General features: G+C 49.1%; 1 protein-coding gene across 1 annotated transcript in view; it reads left to right on the top strand.

Moving 5' to 3' along the window:
- LOC117873537 (collagen alpha-1(VII) chain-like) overlaps nt 1-21,259 on the top strand; it is a 227,207-nt gene that overhangs the window by 110,480 nt on the left and 95,468 nt on the right. Inside the window, exons 59-63 of the mRNA XM_034763016.1 lie at nt 1,663-1,701; nt 3,827-3,862; nt 6,342-6,476; nt 12,431-12,553; nt 18,675-18,791. Of these exons, the coding sequence (XP_034618907.1) occupies nt 1,663-1,701; nt 3,827-3,862; nt 6,342-6,476; nt 12,431-12,553; nt 18,675-18,791 (450 nt within the window). The remainder of the gene's footprint in view (nt 1-1,662; nt 1,702-3,826; nt 3,863-6,341; nt 6,477-12,430; nt 12,554-18,674; nt 18,792-21,259) is intronic.

Below are 21,259 nucleotides of genomic sequence, written 5' to 3'. Positions count from 1 at the left end.
CCTAAAAGTATTTACATAGCTCAGTCGCTGTCCAACATTAAACAGCACTAAGGTTCGGCATTTGGTGTACAGAGACCTCAGCCTGCTTAGGATGTTGGCAAACACGCCGTTAACAATCCTTTTCACCTTTATGAAAGATTAAGAAAAGAAGGAAAAACAGTTAAAGCATTTGAAATGTGAAGTATTGAATGAAGCTTTCATTTTAACAACCTCCCTTGTTCCTGTTGCCTTTAGGAGGAGAGAGATTTTAGAAGGAAAAACCCCCTTTTCCGACAGTCTCTTAGGGGGAATCAGAGCTGGTGATAACTGTCCTTTTGGGGGAAAAGAGAGGAAGTCAGTTGAGATAGGCTGGAGCTGCTGCTGCTGTTAAAGTCCGATCCTGTTTCATCTCGGGTGGCGGTTGGGATCCAGCTGTAGCCAGCAAAGGTGGCGATGTCATCTGGGTCCCTCTCCCTGGCCTGGTCTGGTCAGGACATCTCTCAGGATTAGGATGAAGAGGTTCCGGGGTCCCAGGAGGTGCTTGGAGCGGCCAAGGGGAAGGGGCGGCACGTCGGGCTGTTCGGCGGCAATTCGGCGACAAGTCCCTCTCGGAGGGAAGCACCTGCCACCAAATTCCCGCTGAAGAAGAAAGCGGCGCAGTGGAGCTGCCGCCGGAGTGCCACCGATCGCAATTGTGATTGCGGCTTTTTTTTTTTTTCCTGCCATTTGGGGAGGCAAAAACCCTGGAGCCGGTCCTGTCCCTAAGTCTCTTCTTTTAAGGACCCCAAAAGGGAGTGATGGGTGGAATAGCCCACTCCCTCTTTATTGGTTCATTCATTTCTGGTCCCGCATTTACTGGTGTACCAGGCATGCTCTTACCACAGCCTTTGAGTTATATCAGGACTTTTTGTTTGGACGAATTCATTCTGTCTCCCTTTCAACCCTTTTCCCATCAACATTTGTAGTTATACATTATTGTGACATCTGATGGACCTACTTACTGTGGAGCTCACAGTTCGGGTAACTTTGTAGGCCCAGTTATCCCGACATCGCTCACACACCGTATCACAGATTGAATTAGGCAAAGCGCAGTGTGGAACTGGCTGATCATCCAAAGGTTTCTCTGTCTGAGGTGTATGCTCTAGTGAACCCAACCCCGGCGGATCAGCCCAAAGTTCTGACACGAATCCAAGCTTCCGTCAAGTTGAAGGGTATTCATGTCTGAGGCTCAGGTGGGGCCTAGTGAAAGGGGACTAGCTGCCAAGTTCATGGGAGGATTTCAAAGACCTTTACAAACATTAATTGGAGCCTCTCATCCCCACTGCGAGGTAGTTAAGTCATTGCCCCACTTTTACAGATCGGGGCATTGAAACGAAGAGCATGTTGACACTTCAAGCTGGGGGTGTGATTTCCATCTCAAGAAGACATACCCGTGCCAGCTCTGATTGAGCTAGCATGCTAAAAATAGCCACAGCATGTCGCTCTGAGCTAGGAATCACGCTACCAGCTCCAAGTGTAGGCATATTTTAAGTAACTTGCCCATGGTCAGACAACAAGTCTCTGGCAGAGTCAGGACTAGAACCCAGGAAACCTGACTGCCAAACATCTGCTCCAGACACCTGTCACTGCATTTCTTTGGGCTAATGCTTTTGTTAACCAGCTATTGTTTGTTTGTTTTTAAAGGGAGATCCAGGTCCACCCGGCAAAGGAGTGGAGATCAAGGTAAATAAAAACATGTGGAAAATTATAATATTGATACGCTGTCTCTCCATCCCTGTTTCTCTCACTGTGTTTCTCTGTCCCTGGGTCTCTGAGCCCCGCCCCCAGGCGCTAGGATTCAGAGACAAAATCCTAAGAAAGCCAGTGTAGAACAAGACGCTAAGGAGCTAGTCATAAATCTTACCCCATTGCTGCAGTAAGATCAAATCGTTTGGCCTTCCGGTAGGATCCAGGTTAGAGACATTAACCAGGATGGGTGCTGTGTGGGTCACTGCTGCAGCTCTGTAGAGAGATCCCTTGTGAAATTTAATATGAACTAACAGGCAGCTATGAATGTGGCTCCCTGCCCTGCAGCTCCGCTGAGCAGTCTGGAACACAGAATGGGGGTCACTGGTTAGTGTCTGTTGGATTCTCAGGCATAGCAAAGGCTAGAAATGCTTTATTGCCTCTGTGGCCATCAGATTCCAACCTTTGCTCTGGGGATGCTGATCTCACCCTCATCTTGTGCGCGTTGGTCAACTCTCAGCTAAGCAATTGTTGCATCACTTGGGGCTACCCTGGAGAGTCAGCTGGAAGCTTACATTCATGCAGAACATCTACCTTCTAGCTAGGGTAGACAGACAAGAGCACATCACACCTGTGCTTCCGTCTCAGTTCTGAACCACTGGACATCCAGGTGCAAATCGAAGGCTTGGCCATGGTCTGTGAAGCCCTAACTACTCTCAAAGTACCTGCTTACTGTATCTCAGAGTTCACCTTCCACCCATTGGTGCCACTGCAGAAGTTGCAAACAATGGGATGCTTAGGTTTTCAGCCTCCCGGGATTACGGCCCTGGGTCTGGGGTAGGGCGTTCCCAGTAGGGCTCTGGCATTTGCTCCCAACAGGGATCCATCAGGGCACAATGCAAGGCACATGTTTGTACAGCACCTAGCAGAATGGGACTCCATTCTTGGTTGGCCTTTAGGCACCACCATAATAAACATGATTAATTATCATTAATCTCCATCGAGGTTTTCACCTAACGCTGAGTACTGGATTGTCTCTACCAGTCGGTTTCTTTCCAGTGCTGCCTATTATCATAGTATCTAAGAGCGGTCTCCTGGCCCAGCTGCCCAAGGACACGAGCTCCTCTCACACAGCATTTTCACATAGGTGACGGAGGAGGAATGTATGGTTCCCTACTTTGGGAAGTGATGTTTCTTGCTAACCACATTATGTACCTAATCATTGTGGCCTGTTAATGAGAACCCAATGGGACATTCGCTGCTGAAAGAGCCGATCGGCCCACACATGTAAAACTCTGCACCTACCCTATTCCCATGATGCAAGGTCCGATGTTACGTCTGTCCAAGCCAATGACAAAGCTTCCATTGACTTCAATGAGAGCAGAATCCAGCCATCAGTATCTAGGGGCTTATCACTGCTCATCTGTGGAGGTTATGCTTGAGTTAATGTTATTTCCCTTGGTGGTAAATTGTATAGTCAATTGCTTACTCTGAAACCACGCTTTGGTTTGTTATGAAATATACTCCAGAGACTAAATAACCAATATCAGTCCGGTTTATTGCTAAAAGACACTAATCATGTAGTGCAGGAAAAAAGGTTCAACATGATACCAGCTTCCAGGAAGCCGTCTCGTGCAGCGTGGTTGAATTCACTTTACACAGAAGGCTTGCTTCCAGAGTGACACATTTCAGCTAGGAGCATTTATAGGATGATTTCACAAGTTACAAACCTCTTTGCACATCACTAGAATTCAACCCACCAGTTCATAGCAGTTTCTTAACTTGTTGTTCTGTACCTTTCTTATCTTGGAGACTAGCTTTCCAGGTACTGGTCCAGGACGGTACCTCCCCAGCTCGTACCAGGGCAGAACATTAACGTGGTTTGCCATTGGCAAGTTTTCTATTTTCTAATGCCAGCGCTGACTTCAGCTTTGCAAAGTGTTGTGGGATAATTGATGGGTGAAGAGAATTCAGTTAACATAACTTCCCAACACTTCTTTCTTTCTTTCCTTTTCTTTTCTTTTTAAATGTATATTATATCCATGCACATAATATCTATTAATGTGGTGTGTGCTACACCCAACATATGTTCATTGGCTAACACTCTTCATTCCTAATTCAGGATCTGGAGAGACTTTTTGAAGCCTATGGGATCAAGGTATGTGAATATTTTACTTTCTTTCTGAATGTTTGGCCCACTGCTGGCTCGCAGCCAGTTCCAGATGGAAATGGGACAGGGGGTGGGGCCCAGCTGGCCGTGAGCTGGTATGCAGCGGGGGGCTGTGCTGATGGAGCAGCAGGAGGAGCGGCCGGCCCCGTGCACTGCATCTTCGCCCTGCCACCAGCCTTGCATGGCCACCCCCTAGGGTTGTCGACTGTCTAACACACAAACCCAAACACCCTTGCCCCGCCCCTGCCCCTAGGCCATGCCCAGAGCTGGCTCCAGGCACCAGCTTAGAAAGCAGGTGCTTGGGGCGGCCACTCCAGAGGGGGGCGGCACGTCCAGCTATTCGGCGGCAATTCGGCGGAGGGTCCCTCACTCCCGCTCGGAGTTGCCACCGAAGCGCTGCAGATCGTGATAGCGGCTTTTTTTTGGGAGGGGGGGTGCTTGGGGCGGCAAAAACCCTAGAGCCAGCCCTGGCCATGCCCCTGCCCGTCCCCTTCTCCAAGGCCCTGCCCCCACACACTCCATCCCTCCTCCCTCCATCATTTGCTTTCCCCCACCCTCACTCACTTTCACTGAGCTGGGGCAGGGGGCTGGGGTGTGAGCTCTGGGCTTGGGGGTGGGGCCGATGGGTTCGTAGGGGGCTCCGGTCTGGGGCAGAGGGTTGGGGTGCAGGAGGGGATTCTGGCTCTGGGAGGGAGTTTGGGTGCAGAAGGGGGCTCAGGGCTGAGGCAGGAGCTTGGGGTGTAGGTTCTGAGAGGGAATTTGGATGTGGGAGGGGGCTCAGGGCTGGGGCAGCAGAGGGTTGGGATGCAGGAGTGGGCTCAGGGCTGGGGCAGGGGGTTGGGGTGCAGGCTGTGGGCTCTGGGAGGCAGTTTGGGTGCAGGAGGGAGCTCCGGGCTGTGATAGAGGGTTGGGGCATGGGAGGAGATGGGGGCTCTGGGTGGCGCTTACCTCCAGTGGCTCCCGAAGGTGGCATGTCCCTGCGGCTCCTAGGCACAGGCATAGACGGCCAGATGGTTCTGTGCAGTGCATGCTGCCACCCCTGCAGCTCCCATTGGCCACGGTTCCTCGCCAATGGGAGCTGTGGAGTCGGCGCTTGGGGCGGAGGCAGCATGCAGAGACTCCCTGGCCGCTCTTGCCTGCACCTAGGAGCCATAGGGACATACCGCCGCTTCCAGGAGCCAAGCGGAGCCAGGACAGGTAGGAAGCCTGCCTTAGCCCCGCTGCACTGCCCCTGTCAACCAGACTTTTGGCCTGTTAAAATCTCCAGCATTGCTTTCAGTAGCAACCAGGAGATTGAAGCCGATTCCGGGAGACTCCTGGTCAATCCGGGAGGGTTGGCAACCCTACCACCCCCATCGTTGGCCACTGAACTCCCCCCCCCCCCACTCACCGCTGGTGGGCGGGCGGCTGGCGAGCAGGGATCCAGCCAGCAGCAAGACCCGCCAGTCCTGCTGGATGGGAGACAGGAAATACGGGACAATTTGCCCGTTTTAAAGAAAAAGTCGGGACACCTGCAGGAGGGCTTAAATACAGGACTGTCCCTTTAAAAATGGGACGTCTGGTCACCCTAGCTCTCCCTTTCCTGATTTTTCCAGACTTCCCCTCCCAGGGCCTCTCCCTGGCAGGGGCACCCGAAGAGGGGGGCTATGGGGCCATCACTTTTAAGAGCTGTAAGGGCATGCGACAGGGTGGAGAGGAGCGAATAGGGAGCGTGGAAGGAAACAGCAAGGAAATGGGGCTTCGGGGGAAGGGTGGTGCGAGGGCAGGGCCTCGGGGCGGGAGGGGCGGTGCTGCCCACGCTCTTAACTGCAGTTTGCTGATGAGGCACAGGGGCACTAGCCCTGATGGCCAGTCCCTCTTAAATAGCTAGTGTCACCTAGAGACAACCCCCCCCCATATCTCACTGTCTGGAATGCCTTTATCCAGTGCTGTATCCCCATCACACAGAGGGGAAACTGAGGCACAGAGCGACCAGATCCTCCATGTACTGAGGCTCCTGACTCCTGTTGAAATCAATGGGAGTTAGGTGCCTAAGTACTTTCGATGAGCTGTGCCTAGGTCATAGACGGAGTCTGTAGCACAGAAGGGAATTAATCTTGGCTTTTCCGAGTCCCAGCCATTGGCCCCGCCTCCCTCCACAGCAGAGGTAGAACACAACTAATCAGTGTCCAGAATGACCTCGGGAGAGATTGGTGAGCATAGAAGTGGTACACACACTTGTGGTGAAAGTCTCCCGTGCTGGTAATTCTGGGACCTTTCACCAGAAGGCAGTTCCACGGGGTACTGGCACTTCCTGGAGATCTGCAGGCGTCTGTCTGTCCATGTTCCAGGCAACGCCCCTGAGTGCATGTGTATCCTACTCTCACGTTGAGTGGGTTCTGCCTTTCTCAGTTACCTTGGGGAGCAGCGGGGGACAGGGAGAGAGGTGGTCATTGTTTGATCATTGATTGTTGATGTGCTGTTGCAGCTGGCGCTACTGAAGGAACTGACCGATCTGCTCCTGAGGGATGGGCTTGAAGCGCTGATCCAGAGGCGAACCAGCTCCAGGAAAGGCAAGCCCGCCAAGAAAAAGGAGGGATCTACACAAGCTACGGACTATGCTGTGAGTATTCATCCTCCTGAACTTCAGCGGCATCAGAGAGAAGAAGGGGAGGAGTGCGGGGGGAAATGGAGGCACCGAGAAATGGCTTGTTCAGGGCTCCAGAGAAAGTCATTGGCAGAGCCAGGAATAGAGCCCGTTCTCATTGACACCAAGTCCTGTGGTTTCAATATCAAGATCTTCTTTCCCTTCCCCTCCCCTGTGGTGTTATCATTGCAAGGAAGACTGGGGCTGCTGGTAGCAATGGTGGCTGGGAGCTGCAGGAGGACAGTTTATTGTCATGCAGATTCATAGAATCATAGAATATCAGGGTTGGAAGGGACCTCAGGAGGTCATCTAGTCCAACCCCCTGCTCAAAGCAGGACCAATTCCCAACTAAATCATCCCAGCCAGGGCTTTGTCAAGCCTGACCTTAAAAACCTCTAAGGAAGGAGATTCCACCACCTCCCTAGGTAACCCATTCCAGTGCTTTACCACCCTCCTAGTGAAAAAGTTTTTCCTAATATCCAACCTAAACCTCCCCAACTGCAACTTGAGACCATTACTCCTTGTTCTGTCATCTGGTACCACTGAGAACAGTCTAGATCCATCCTCTTTGGAACCCCCTTTCAGGTAGTTGAAAGCAGCTATCAAATCCCCCCTTATTCTTCTCTTCTGCAGACTAAACAATCCCAGTTCCCTCAGCCTCTCCTCATAACTCATGTGCTCCAGCCCCCTAATCATTTTTGTTGCCCTCCGCTGGACTCTTTCCAATTTTTCCACATCCTTCTTGTAGTGTGTGGCACAAAACTGGACACAGTACTCCAGATGAGGCCTCACCAATGTCGAATAGAGGGGAACGATCACGTCCCTCGATCTGCTGGCAATGCCCCTACTTATACAGTCCAGAATGCCATTAGCCTTCTTGGCAACAAGGGCACACTGTTGACTCATATCCAGCTTCTCATCCACTGTAACCCCTAGGTCCTTTTCTGCAGAACTGCTTCCTAGCCATTCGGTCCCTAGTCTGTAACAGTGCATAGGATTCTTCCGTCCTAAGTGTAACCCTTCTGCCCATCTAAGTTGGCAGCAACAAGGGCCGGGTTCTGTATCTAGGGGTTCCGTTTCAATAACACAATGCAAAACCGGCTCGAGCCCCCACCCAGTGACCTGGGACAATTACATACCACCCCCTGGGCGCCTCTAAGAGGCAATACTTCCCCTCTCGCAAGCACGGAGTCTGAGTGTAACAGAAAATGTTTAATAACATGAGGTAAACAACATCAGCATTAAATTGGAAAAACACCAGAACTAGAGTTCTTAGACCAAACCATGAGCGAAGACCCACCCCAGCAAATTGGGCCGTGTCCTCTCCCATTGGTTCTTGAAACCAGCGACCCAAGAATCACCAAAGTCCCAAAAGTCCACCAATCCCAAAGTCTCTTGGGTCCAGCAACCCAAGAATCACAAAAGTCCGACAACCCCCCCAAAGTCTCTGTCCATGATCAGTGCAGCCCCAGAGTTCAAAAGGGGGGGGGGCGAGCAGGGTGTTAAGGGGCACCTTACGTGATCCGAGGCCAACCGGCTGCTTCTCCGTGGGGTTCCACCGCAGCCTTCACCACGAACTGCTCCATTCCACCTGCCGTCCCACTCCTGCCGTCCCCGAACTGCTCTGGCAGCTGCTCCGCTCCGCTCACCGACCTGTGAGCCGTGCCGCTCCGCTCCGCTCACCGACCTGTGAGCCACGCCGCTCCGCTCACCGACCTGTGAGCCACGCCGCTCCGCTCCGCTCCCCGACCTGTGAGCCGAGCCGCGCCGCTCACCGACCTGTGAGCCGCTCCGCTCCGCTCCGCTCCGCTCCGCTCCGCTCCGCTCCGGCCGTCCCTTGGGCTGCTCCCACAAGGCTCTGCTCTGCTAGCTGCTCCTCCAGCTGCTCCGCTCACCGACCTGTGAGCCGCTCCGCTCACCCCCGCTAAGCTAAGCTAAGTTAGCTTAGCAATAGCTTCAGGCTCCCCCACTAGTTAACACAGCCTCAGTGATCTCAGCTCTTAAGTAGCTTTAGCTCTTTTGTGATTTCAGCTCTTAGTGATTTCAGTTCTTAGTGATTTCAGCTAGTAGTAGGGGAGCCCCAGTGCTGGTGCACTATTGGCCCAAAGTGAACTCAGCTCAGCAGTCTGTAACTAGACTCCTAAGGGAATCAAAGTTAGCTCTGACATTCAACAGTGGAGAGAGGAGGAGGTCCAATTGGTGTTTCAGGCCCACAAAAGGGCCCCACACCACCAGGTACCGATACCTGTCCCCATCCTCTCTCAATTCACTGGGTTTTGTAACCCATGCCCCTTGACAAGCAAATGCTACCTAGGTAATGGTGAATGATTCACTCAGTCCTTCTGTCATACAACAGTTCCACTGGCCTTGATTCACAGAATCAGGTAACAAAACTTTATTCTTCCTGCCCCAATAACAGAGAAACTGGGGATCCCACACCAGCCAAAGTAACCACTTTGAGTTGCTGTGGTTTCATGCCAGGCGAGTGGGTGTGCCTATGCAAACAAGATCAGCCCCTGGAGTTCTTTTCCACACTCGCCATAATTCACCACCAGATGTCAGGGTAGAGCTTATCCTGACTCTGCTTACATAAGTGCAGGACTCTGCACTTGTCCTTGTTGAACCTCATCAGGTTTCTTTTGGCCCAATCCTCTAATTTGTCTAGGTCCCTCTGTATCCTGTCCCTACCCTCCAGCATATCTACCACTCCTCCCAGTTCAGTATCATCTGCAAACTTGCTGAGAGTGCAGTCCACGCCATCCTCCAGATCATTAATGAAGATATTGAACAAAACCGGCCCCAAGACCGACCCCTGGGGCACTCCTCTTGAAACCGGCTGCCAACTAGACATGGAGCCGTTGATCACTACCCGTTGAGCCCAATGATCTAGCTAGCTTTCTATCCACCTTATAGTCCATTCATCTAGCCCATACGTCTTTAACTTACTGGCAAGAATACTATGGGAGACTGTGTCAAAAGCTTTGCTAAAGTCAAGGAATAACACATCCACTGCTTTCCCCTCATCCGCAGACCCAGTTATCTCCTCATAGAAGGCAATTAGGTTAGTCAGGCATGACTTGCCCTTGGTGAATCCATGCTGACTGTTCCTGATCACTTTCCTCTCCTCTAAGTGCTTCAGAATTGATTCTTTGAGGACCTGCTCCATGATTTTTCCAGGGACTGAGGTGAGGCTGACTGGCCTGTAGTTCCCCGGATCCTCCTTCTTCCCTTTTTTAAAGATGGGCACTACATTCGCCTTTTTCCAGTCATCCAGGACCTCCCCCAATCGCCATGAGTTTTCAAAGATAATGGCCAATGGCTCTGCAATCACATCCGCCAACTCCTTTAGCACCCTCGGATGCAGCGCATCCGGCCCCATGGTCTTGTGCTCATCCAGTTTTTCTAAATAGTCCCGAACCACTTCTTTCTCCACAGAGGGCTGCTCACCTCCTCCCCATGCTGTGCTGCCCAGTGCAGCAGTCTGGGAGCTGACCTTGTTCGTGAAGACAGAGGCAAAAAAATCATTAAGTACATTAGCTTTTTCCACATCCTCTGTTATTAGGTTGCCTCCCTCATTCAGTAAGGGGCCCACACTTTCCTTGACTTTCTTCTTGTTGCTAACATACCTGAAGAAACCCTTCTTGTTACTCTTAACATCTCTTGCTAGCTGCAACTCCAAGTGTGATTTGGCCTTCCTGATTTCACTCCTGCATGCCTGAGCAATATTTTTATACTCCTCCCTGGTCATTTGTCCAATCTTCCACTTCTTGTAAGCTTCTTTTTTGCGTTCAAGGTCAGCAAGGATTTCACTGTTAAGCCAAGCTGGTCGCCTGCCATATTTACTGTTCTTTCTACACATTGGGATGGTTTTTTCCTGCAACCTCAATAAGGATTCTTTAAAATACAGCCCGCTCTCCTGGACTTCTTTCCCCCTCATGTTATTCTCCCAGGGGATCCTGCCCATCAGTTCCCTGAGGGAGTCAAAGTCTGCTTTTCTGAAGTCCAGGGTCCATATTCTGCTGCTCTCCTTTCTTCCTTGTGCCAGGATCCTGAACTCGACCATCTCATGGTCACTGCCTCCCAGGTTCCCATCCACTTTTGCTTCCCCTACTAATTCTTCCCGGTTTGTGAGCAGCAGGTCTAGAAGAGCTCTGCCCCTAGTTGGTTCCTCCAGCACTTGCACCAGGAAATTGTCCCCTACACTTTCCAAAAACTTCCTGGACTGTCTGTGCACCGCTGTATTGCTCTCCTAGCAGATATCAGGGTGATTAAAGTCTCCCATGAGAACCAGGGCCTGCAATCTAGTAACTTCTGCTAGTTGCCGGAAGAAAGCCTCGTCCACCTCATCCCCCTGGTCTGGCGGTCTATAGCAGACTCCCACCACAACATCACCCTTGTTGCTCACACTTCTAACCTTAATCCAGAGACTCTCAGGTTTTTCCGCGGTTTCATACCGGAGCTCTGAGCAGTCATACTCCTCTCTTACATACAATGCAACTCCCCCACCTTTTCTGGTGATTTGTAGTAGCTAATACTGTTATGCCATCATATTATGTTGGAACGTTTTAATGGCTGCTATCAAGTGGGTCTTTGATCTTGTTAAAGCGTACAGGTGAGGTAACCACCCTTCAGGCTAAATGAAAGGAGCAAGTAAGCTACTTTATGGAGTGAGATAATTGGAGACAATAGAAGATATTGCCCAAGGCAATCAGACACGTGGCAAAACCTGAGCAGGGCTAAGCCATGTGGGCTGAGAGGGTTCCCTAGGACTGGTTGCAAATCCAGGTACTAGAGGATTGCTTGGCAAACTGTTTGTGTAGGTTAGAAGTAGAAAGCCAGCAGAAAATGAGAGCAGCTGTCATGGACACAATCCTCACAGGGACCAGAGCCAGAGATCCTGGGGGCACAGGACTGGCTGGAAAGGCAGGATTGGAAACTGTGAGCAAGGAAACTGCCCGCTGTTGTTTGTTTCACTGTGTTCAGGGAAACCGGACTTTTTCTACATTCTTTACAAATAAACAGGATCACTCCAAAGAATATATCTGGCTCGCATAATCAATTTCTGCCCCTAACAGAAACAACCCAGCCAGGCCCTGAATATTGGCTGATTGCTTGGGCCAAATGGACAACAACATTTTAACCGACTCACGGGGCTTTTCACCTTAAAAAATCCCAGAGTGCTTTGGGCAGCCATCTGCTGCAAATGGCCTGGAACCAAACCATCAGAGCCAAACACCCCGGAAACGTGGGGTGTTTGAAATCTGAACCCAGGTCCAGATGGCCCTTCTCTTGACAAGCGAATGCAAAGCCTGGATGTGAAAAGCCCCAGGGGTGTTTGAAATTGTTGTGCAGATTTTGGTTTTGTCTACACAGCAAGCGACAGCAGGTCTCAGAGCCCCGGTCTGCAGACTCCAGCTCGCAAGGTTCGCGCTACCAGCACTAAGAACAGCCGTGTAGGTATTCAGGCTTGGGCTGGCTCTTGGGCTCTGAAGCCTAGGGAGGGGGATGGGCGTCTACACCGCTGTTTTTAGTGCTGGAGCCCGAGTCTGTAGATCTGGGCTCTGGGGCTTGCTGCCATGGACTGTGTAGACGGACCCTTTGTGACCTGGTGGCCCCATCCCTACTGTACCCATTCGGCCCCATTGAAATGCAGCCACCTCTGGGGAGGGAGAGTGGCAATCAGCTGGCGCACAGCTATGGTAAGAGGGGAAAATTTGGCCAGTGGTGCTGGAGCTAATCTCTACAGTCCTCAAGAGTAGCAGGCGCTCACCACAGAGAGCGGACAGGCTTCCTCTGCAAGACCTTCAAACAGCTGGTCTCACGGAACTCAATTAAATCTACCAGGAAAGGCTCACGGTCTCGTCTGACCCACTGGGAGCCCATGCTAAGATCACTCAATTGGGTCTAACCACTTTTCTTGGGATTTACAGGCTTCGTTGAAGTATGATTTTTCTAGCGACCCTCTTACCAGTATAGAAGTCACTGAAGAAGACCTGAGTATTGATGTCGGGCATCAGCTTACAGTTCCAGCAGCTGTAGGACAATCTACTAAGGTAACAATAAGTTGAGGCGGTTTAGTAGGATTCGTTCTTCGCATTTGGGGTTAATGGGTAGCTCCTAGGTTACTTAGCCGTTACTAGGCTGTCTTCTCTAGGCTATGTTCATGTTCTTGCACAGTGCCCATCACCCATGGTAATCTGAACACCTTCCAAAGATAAAGTCAGCGGTTAGCATCTGTTTCTCCATTTGACTAGTATTTTCAAAAGAGCCCAGTGTTGGTCTAACTTTTTTCCCTCTGAAGTCAATGGTACAAATCTACTTGACTTCATTGGAAGCAGAGTTTGGCTGAATGCAGAGAACACTGGTACATTTCATCCTTTGGTGTTGCCAGTTCCTGATGTGACGGTTTGGATCACAGAAACCCCCTTGGGGCTGCCAACCGATGTGCCAAGACTACTTCTGCCCCTGCTTTCCCTGCCAGTTTGGGACTCCAGAGCCCTGCCTGGTTGTGCGAGACACATTTGCCTGCCACAAACACAGACCCAGGTCTGAACCACGTCCTACAAACTGCAAGCTTAACTGAAAGCAGCTTAAGAAGTGTTCCTGTCTTTAACACTCAGATGCCCAGCTCCCAGTGGGGTCCAAACCCCAAATAAATCTGTTTTACCCTGTATAAAGCTTATACAGGGTAAACTCATAAATTGTTCGCCCTCTATAACACTGATAGAGAGAGATGCACAGCTGTTTGCTCCCCCCCGAAGGTATTAATACATACTCAGAGTTAAATAATAAGTAAAAAGTGATTTGATTAAATACAGACAGTAGGATTTAAGTGGTGCCAAGTAGTAACAGACAGAACAAAGTGAATTACCAAGCAAAATAAAATAAAACATGCAAGCCTATGCCTAATACAGTAAGAAAACTGAATACAGATAAAACCTCACCCTCAGAGGAGTTCCAGTAAGCTTCCTTTTACAGACTAGTCTCCTTCTAGTCTGGGTCCAGCAATCACTCACACCCCCTGTAGTTACTGTCCTCTGTTCCAGTTTCTTTCAGGTATCCTTGGGGTGGAGAGGCAATCTCTTGAGCCAGCTGAAGACAAAATGGAGGGGTCTCCCAGGGGCTTAAATAGACTTTCCCTTGTGGGTGGAGACCCTCCCCTCCCTCTGTGTAGAATCCCAGCTACAAGATGGAGTTTTGGAGTCACATGGGCAAGTCACATGTCCATGCATGACTCAGAACTTACAGGTAGCAGCCATGGTTCACATGCTACCTTGAAAGGCCTCAAGTAGACATCTTACGTGGATTGGAGCCTTCCAAGATCCATTGCCCGTTAAGTGTTTCTTGATTGGGCACTTGCAAATTCCTTTATAAAGAAGCTGACCAAATGCCTTACTAAGGCTATTTAAAATCAAACAAGTGTACCGTCAATATTCATAACTTCGAATACAACAGTGACACACGCATACAAATAGGATGAGTACATTCAGTAGATCATAACCTTTACAGAGATACGTTACATGGCATATACAGCATAAAGCATATCCCAGTTCTGTCATATATACATTCATAAGCATAGTCCCATACAGCATTATGGGGTGCAACGTCACACCTGAATCCATTGTGGGGCTTTTCTAATTTTCTCTGGATGAAAGGTTCGCGGCAGCTCGTTATCTGGGTACCCCCACCCCACCCCGTGTGCAGCTCGGTGGCAGGAAGTGATGCTTCTAACTGTGTTGCTATTTGAAACCCAGATACCAGTGCTTTGTCTTCATTTGTCGTTGGTTGTTTCATAAAATGACTGGCAGAAGGGTGGTCCATTGGTTAGGATGCTAGCTGGAGACTCAGGTTCAGTTCCTGCTCTGCTACAGACTTCTGGTATGGCCTTTGCCAAGTCACTTTGGAACAGATTTTTAAAGGTATTTAGGCATTGCTGCACTCAGTGCCTAACTGATTTAGAAACCTAAATCTCATTGAAAGTCAATGGGACTTAGGCTTCTAAGTCAGTTAGGCATTGAAATGTGGGCAAAGCAACATCGAAATACATTTTAAAAATCTGGGCCTTAGCCTCCCTTTGTTTCAGTTCCTCATCTGTAAATCGGGGCTCATCGCATTTTCCAGCGCTGCTGGGGTAAGATAAATGCATGAAAGGTTGTGAAGTACTCAGATACCCAGTATCTCCTGGAGACACTTGCCCAGGATCGCTTAAAATGGAGTGAAGTCCTACGTGATGGTCCCCTGCATTTTGAACTTGCTCGCCGACAAGCTGAAGAGGACAAGAGGCGTAGAAGGAAGGAGAGACTGGCTTCCAATCATGGTCAATAGCCTCCTGCTGAGATTGAAAACATCTGCCCTCATTCCAATAGAACTTGTGGTTCAAGAATTGGCCTTATCAGCCACCTGAGGACCCATAACTCCCATGGAAGATGATCATACTCAGTAACGAGTGATCGCCCATCATCATCATCATCACTCAGATACCACGTTGGTATCCAAGCTAGATAGCATTAAAGTGATTGCAGCATGGGATTATTAGCACTTTGCAAAGGTGGATGAGTAGCATTATCCCCATCTCACTGAATGGGGAAACGTCAGTTCAGAGAACTGAAGTGACTCACACAAGATCACACAACAGACCTAATAGAATAGAATCCAGGTCTCCTAGTTCCAGGCCCGTGGACCCATGTGAATGCAGCTCTTTGGAAGACGCCGGTTAGCAGGAAGCCTCTAGTCACACACAGACATTTCTTTCCGCTGTGCCTCTTCAGCCCCCTTTCCCTGTTTTGTTAGGATGTAACAGGTCAGAAGAAACCTCTGGTTGATGGGACAACAGCCATCAGTCCTGGTGACTACACCAAGATGGAAGTAATGGTAAACCAGATGCGCTCATATCAGAGACAGCCAGAGGCTGAGAAACGGGAAGGCCACCCTAGAGCTCTGAATGCAACTCGGCTACAAACTAGCCAAGAAGAGCCCACTGCAGGGCAACAACATACTGCTGAAAATACCTCTCTTGAGTGCCAAGAGGTGGATGGGTCAGTGATAAGGGAGAATGAAGAGGTAACCTTGAAAATCCCCTTGCATGCTTACCAGCTTATATTTGGTTTGTATGCCCAAGCTAGACCTGTTTGTTGTTGAGCATCTCATACACCAGGTCAGACCCAACAAAGGTGCTTCTGTGGAATTTATAAACAGAGACATTCTCTGTCTGAGGGTATCTTCCCATTAACCCCAAATGAGACCAAAATGTCCCCACAGACTCTCTGAATATTGCTTCTGACGCTCATTGAGGTGCCCACCTCAAAGCCCCGTTATAAAGCAAAAGGATTGGTCAGGCAACCAAAGGAAATGAGCTTACTTGTCCATAGCTTTCTGGAGACACCAACCTCACAGCCTGCTTCCTTTTAAAGGCCTCATGTGTGGAGAGGGTGACGTTTATATAATTTCCTTATTTCCCAGAATGCTGTGCCCCAAGCCGGGACTACAACATGGCAGCCAAGAGAGACTACATTTCCCAGCCATCCTGCTGTCTTGGATCTCAAGTATCCCTGAGCCTGACCACTCCCTTTCTCTTTCTGCCAGGGGAGTTCCAGCCCACCCTACTCCTGAGACTCCAGGCTTGGGCCTTAAAGCTGGGATCACCTGCATGAGCCTTGTCATAAACTTCAGACTGTTTCCCCAGTTAATTCCTCCCCCTCAGCGACTCGGCCCCCTGACCGAGGGGAATTTTTAAGTGGCAAACATGGGACAATGTAGTGTTGGCCCAAGTGCACTCCCTTGGAAGTCTCAAAGGGCCTATTTAGTCCATTGCACCCACTGAGGACTGTGTAGCCTACAGGAAACCCGTCACCCACCACCACAGAGAGATTCCAGTCATGGTCTGTGCTGGGATTTTAAAAATTAAATCAGATTTGCAGTGAGGTGCAGCCCTAGACACGGACATTCTCCTTTTCAGCACCAGCAAACATGCCCTGCTTCAAATACTGTCCCAATCCTCGCCAAGAGAGATCGGCCCTGAGTGCTCTAGTGCCGAGAGGGCAGTTCAGTCTCCATGCCCACTCCTCTCTTGGCCTCCGTTGAGAGTGGGTGCTAGCTGCCATGTGGATACAGGACTGGTTTTGAGATGAACAGAAACGCCACCTGGCTGATGGAGCCCGCAGATCGGATGGTGAACTGCCGAGCTTACATAGGGTCCCAAGAAATCTCTTTGTTTTTTTTGTGCTTAAATCCAGTCCTTTGCAGATATCTGTTTGTTGGGAATTGAGCTTACCTTGTGTGACCGGGGTCCCAGTGGGGGCCAGCTAAGGTTACTCAATTAGGGTGAACTGCAAAGAATGGGGCAGACAAACCCCAAAGCTGGTGGATATTCCGATACTTAGATTTACCAAGCCAGCATAAAACAGCTTCTTTATTACCTTACTGGTTGCCCAAAACCCAACAACACAGTTCCCTTAAAGCAAACCAGCCTCAAACCTCCATCCAGGTACCTAAGTCAAATATGATGAAGATTTCTGAAAATCATATAAAGAAAAGGTTCTACCAATCCCAAAGGATCAGACACATTATCACCCAGGTTAATGAATATTCCAGATCTTACCCAAATACACACTACAGCCAATTCTTATTAACTAAACTAAAATGTATTAAAAAAGAAAAGAGAGAGAGTATGGTTAAAAGATCAATATATATACAGACATGAGTTCAGTACTTAAGGTTCAGATTCATAGCAGAGATGGTGAGTTTGGTAGTTGCAAAAAGTTCTTTCAGAAATAGTTCATAGGTTATAGTCCAATGTCCAATATCATTGCAGGGTGTTCTAACTTAGGACAGGGATCTCAGTCCTTATGGCTTACGCTTCCCTTGTATGAAGCCTCAAGCAGATCTGAGATGACAGAATCAGGACCCACAGTGTCCTAGCATTCACTTGCCCATGCAGTGCTGGGTAAACAAGAGGCTTTTGATGTAACCTTTTGCTTTCTAAACACCACCAGTAATTAGTTACACAAATGAACATAGGGCAATTTATCCATTAGGCAGTCTATCACAAACTTCCAAGAGACATATAGACAATGACATTACTTCACCCAAGATTCATCTAAATGTTAATATTCCCTTTTGATCTCTGAATTAATAGTTATAGTGACAGACAGGAATTGTCTGTTTAAATGGCTAGCGTCTAAGATACATACAATTAGTGTCAAGTATCAGAGGAGCTTCTGCTCCAATAAGTCTGTTAGTCTAGAAGGTGCCTCAGGACTCTTTGTCAGTATCAAAGGGGTAGCCCTGTTAGTCTGCATCCACAAAAACAACGAGGAATCCGGTGGCACCTTAAAGACGAACCGATTTATTTGGGCATACGCTTTCGTGGGTAAAAAACCCACTTCTTCAGATGCATGGAGTGAAAATTACAGATACAGGCATAAATATACTGGCACATGAAGAGAAGGGAGTTACCTTACAAGTGGAGAACCAGTGATGACACTTCTAACAATATAGGTTTGCATTTCAAAGTTCTAACCTATCTACTAGGAATGGCCCCCTTTACCATTCGCATACCTTTCTAACATGACTTTAAAGATGGGCTTTGGGTCATTCCGCCTGCAATAGGATAGCGGCTGGGCCCTCACCTGCAGTGTAGATAGCGCAAGTTTAAGTCCCTGATCTTCCTGCCTCTCCCACATCCCACCTGAATGCCCTAACCTGTTGGCAGTTCTGGTCTTTTGATGCGTCTCTGTGGCCAAAAAGTCCATCCTGGACCTGCAAAACCTTCCCCGTGACATTTTTGTCAAAAACGATACCGTTCCCTGAAAAGTTTCGGTTTCAACGAATCGGTGTTTTCTGACCAAAAAACATTTCTTCAAAAAATTCCCACCCAGCTTTATCCATAACCCATAACCAGCCCCCTGAGCTACTCAGACTGCCCATGGTCTGCTTTTAAACAATACTCTTGTTGACAGCAGTGTGTCCTCATTTACAACGGAGCACTCAGGAGTCGGCAACCTTGGCTGTGCATCATTGTATGTGTAGTGTTTAATTGATCGTCATATTGCTATTGAATATCTGATAAAGGGAAAGGGTGTGTGTGAGAGGGAGTAATAAGACTTTTACCTCATGGACTGTATGTGACATAGGAGAGACGTGGTGCCTTAAAGAGAAATAACCTGCTTTTTTCAGGCTCGGCAGAGCCCATCTGGTCTTGCTCTGGGGTCAGAACCTCCCGCACTGGGAAACATTTCTGAGGAGACACCAGAGCCCTTGAAGAAGAGGAGGAAGGAGAAAGACGTGAGCAGAGTAAGTGCTTTGCGTGGAGATGTATAAAAATGTCCATTCGCTGACTTTCAATTAATCTCTTCCCACACGTGACCCTAAAATAGACACTAAGGGAAGCTGCAGCCAAGGGGCTAGTGTTGATTGTTGGGGATCTACAAGAAAGTTTTGCCTAGGCTGGTCATTAAGAAAAGCTTCTGAACTGTCAGGGCAGTTAAGCACTGGGACCAAATTATCTAGGGAGGTTGTGGAATCTCCATCAATGGAGGTTTTTAAGACAAACATCTGTCAGGGATGGTCTAGATCAGTGGTTCTTAACCTTTACTGCAGCCTGCACCCCTTTGGTTCTCAAAATCTGTTCTCGCACCCCTTAAACCTAGATATATTTTTGTTTGTATATTACAGTAATTGTTAAAAAATGTATAATGTTAATAAATACATTGGTTTGATGAAACAAAGTAGTTGTACTTACGTGCCTGTGCTTAATTTGTGTTTTCGATGATTTACCTTCTAAAAAAATCTGGCATGTTGCAACCCCAGGGGGTGCATGCACCCCAGGTTAAGAACCACTGGTCTAGATACTACTTAGTCCTGCCTCAGTGCCGGGGACTGGAATAGAATCATTGGACTGGAAGGGACCTCAAGAGGTCATCTAGTCCAGTCACCTGCACTCGTGGCTGGAGTAAGTATTATCTAGACCGTCAGTGCTTGGCTTAGGAACTCCTGAGGTCTAGCTCCGCATTCTCTCGGCTTCAGTTGGTTGGACCAGGCTGCCTCTGACTTGCTGCCTTCATTCTCTGCCATGCTCAGCCAGGCTCCATCCAGAGTCAGAATATCACTCCCCAGGAAATGGGTCCAGGGAGCTTCTGGCGCCCCTGAAGAAAAGGCCCTGGGGAGCGGAGGAAGGAGAAAGGAACCAACAGAGTAAGCCTCTGCACAGGCAGGGGTTTGACACCCTATGCCGTGTCTGGAAATCAACGAGTCTCCCTTGTCCCACCTGAGCCCAGTTGGGGGGGATTTCAGGGTAGGACCAGGAGATTTGAGGCTTTCACCCCTTCTATGTTGGCATTTCACACCTTTATATTTCTCTGCCCTTCTGCACATGCCCAATTACATCCCCTTCTCGGAGCCTGAAACGAGCCACTTTGGTGTGTGCATAGCCCAATGGCTGACAATAATAAACCAGCATGTTCAGTCTTGTGCTCCCGAGTGACCCTACACTAAGAAACCAGTGCCCTCAGCTCAGCAGCTCTCCAGCAATAGAACATAAGAACCAATGGTCCATCTAGCCCAACATCCTGGCATCCAAGAGTGGCCAACGCCCTATGCCCCTGTGGGCTAGCGATGGGGTTAAGAGAGGCACAGTAAGGAAATCCACTGTCATTTTCAAGCATCCAGGTGTTTATTAGAGAGAGAGAAATATTATTTTAGAAAATACTGGGAGATACGCTGGCCGGGCCCTTTGAACTGAGCTGAAAAACAGTGGTGTATCCTTACAAATACTGCTGCAATAATAGGCAGTGGGTTCTGGGTAGTTTGCGGCAACGATGCACATCAGGACGAAATCCAACTCTGATTAGAACAGACCTGCTGCCACTCCCCTCGCTTCAGGCCACAATCTTCTACATAATGCCTGGCTCTGTCCTGAGATTTCAGAAGGAATTCAGATGCAAATCAGTGTAACTGTGAGCTAGTGTTCTGGGACCACTAGAGGGCGCCCAACACACACGGGCCTGGAACATATGTATTGTAGCTCTGGAAACAGGTTCTCCGAACAAGGACACTATGGGAACTGGCAGGTTTCAAGATCTCTCCTGATGGCATATTTGTCTCTATTTCACTTCCCTGATTTTCCTTCTCCCTTCTCCAAGGGATATTTGAATGAAAACAAAATTCTTGTTGCTCAGAAGCACAGTCTGTGACCCAGATGTTCCTACATATCTAGCAGCGGTTAGAAATTGAGTCGAATCTGGCAGAGATCCAGCCTATTTTAGGAGTTTCTTGGTGCCTCTCCCTGGAGAGGAAAGTCTTGTGGTTAAAGGGCTACAGCAGGAACCAGAAGATCTAGGTTTATTCTGTGCTCTGCTACTGATGTCTCTGTGTGACCTTGGGCAAGTCCCTTAGGCCTCCGTTTTCAAAAGTTGCCCCTCTTTTGGGGTGCTTCAATGGTAGGGTGCCCAACTGGAGACATCTAGGCTTATCAGGGGTGCTGGGCACCCACAGCTCCCATTGATTTCAATTGGCATTTTGGGTAGAAAGCAGTCCCCAGGGGTCTTAGGTTTGGCACCCCAAAATTGGGGCTCCACAAATCCATGGCTACTTCTGAAAATGTCAGCTTCATTCCTGCAAGTTGTTTCATGTCAGCAGACCCATGGGGCTCCATGCAGGGGCCGCCCACGTGGAATAATTCATGGGCTCAACCTTTCTGTGGCTCAGTTTCCCCATCTATAAAATGGAGGTAATAATACCTATTCATCTACTTCAGAGGGGGA

The sequence above is a fragment of the Trachemys scripta genome, chromosome 1, assembly GCF_013100865.1.
Source record: "Trachemys scripta elegans isolate TJP31775 chromosome 1, CAS_Tse_1.0, whole genome shotgun sequence".
Lineage (NCBI taxonomy): Eukaryota > Metazoa > Chordata > Testudines > Emydidae > Trachemys > Trachemys scripta.
Note: the sequence above shows the minus strand (reverse complement) of the source record. Positions and strands in the feature narration are given on the sequence as shown.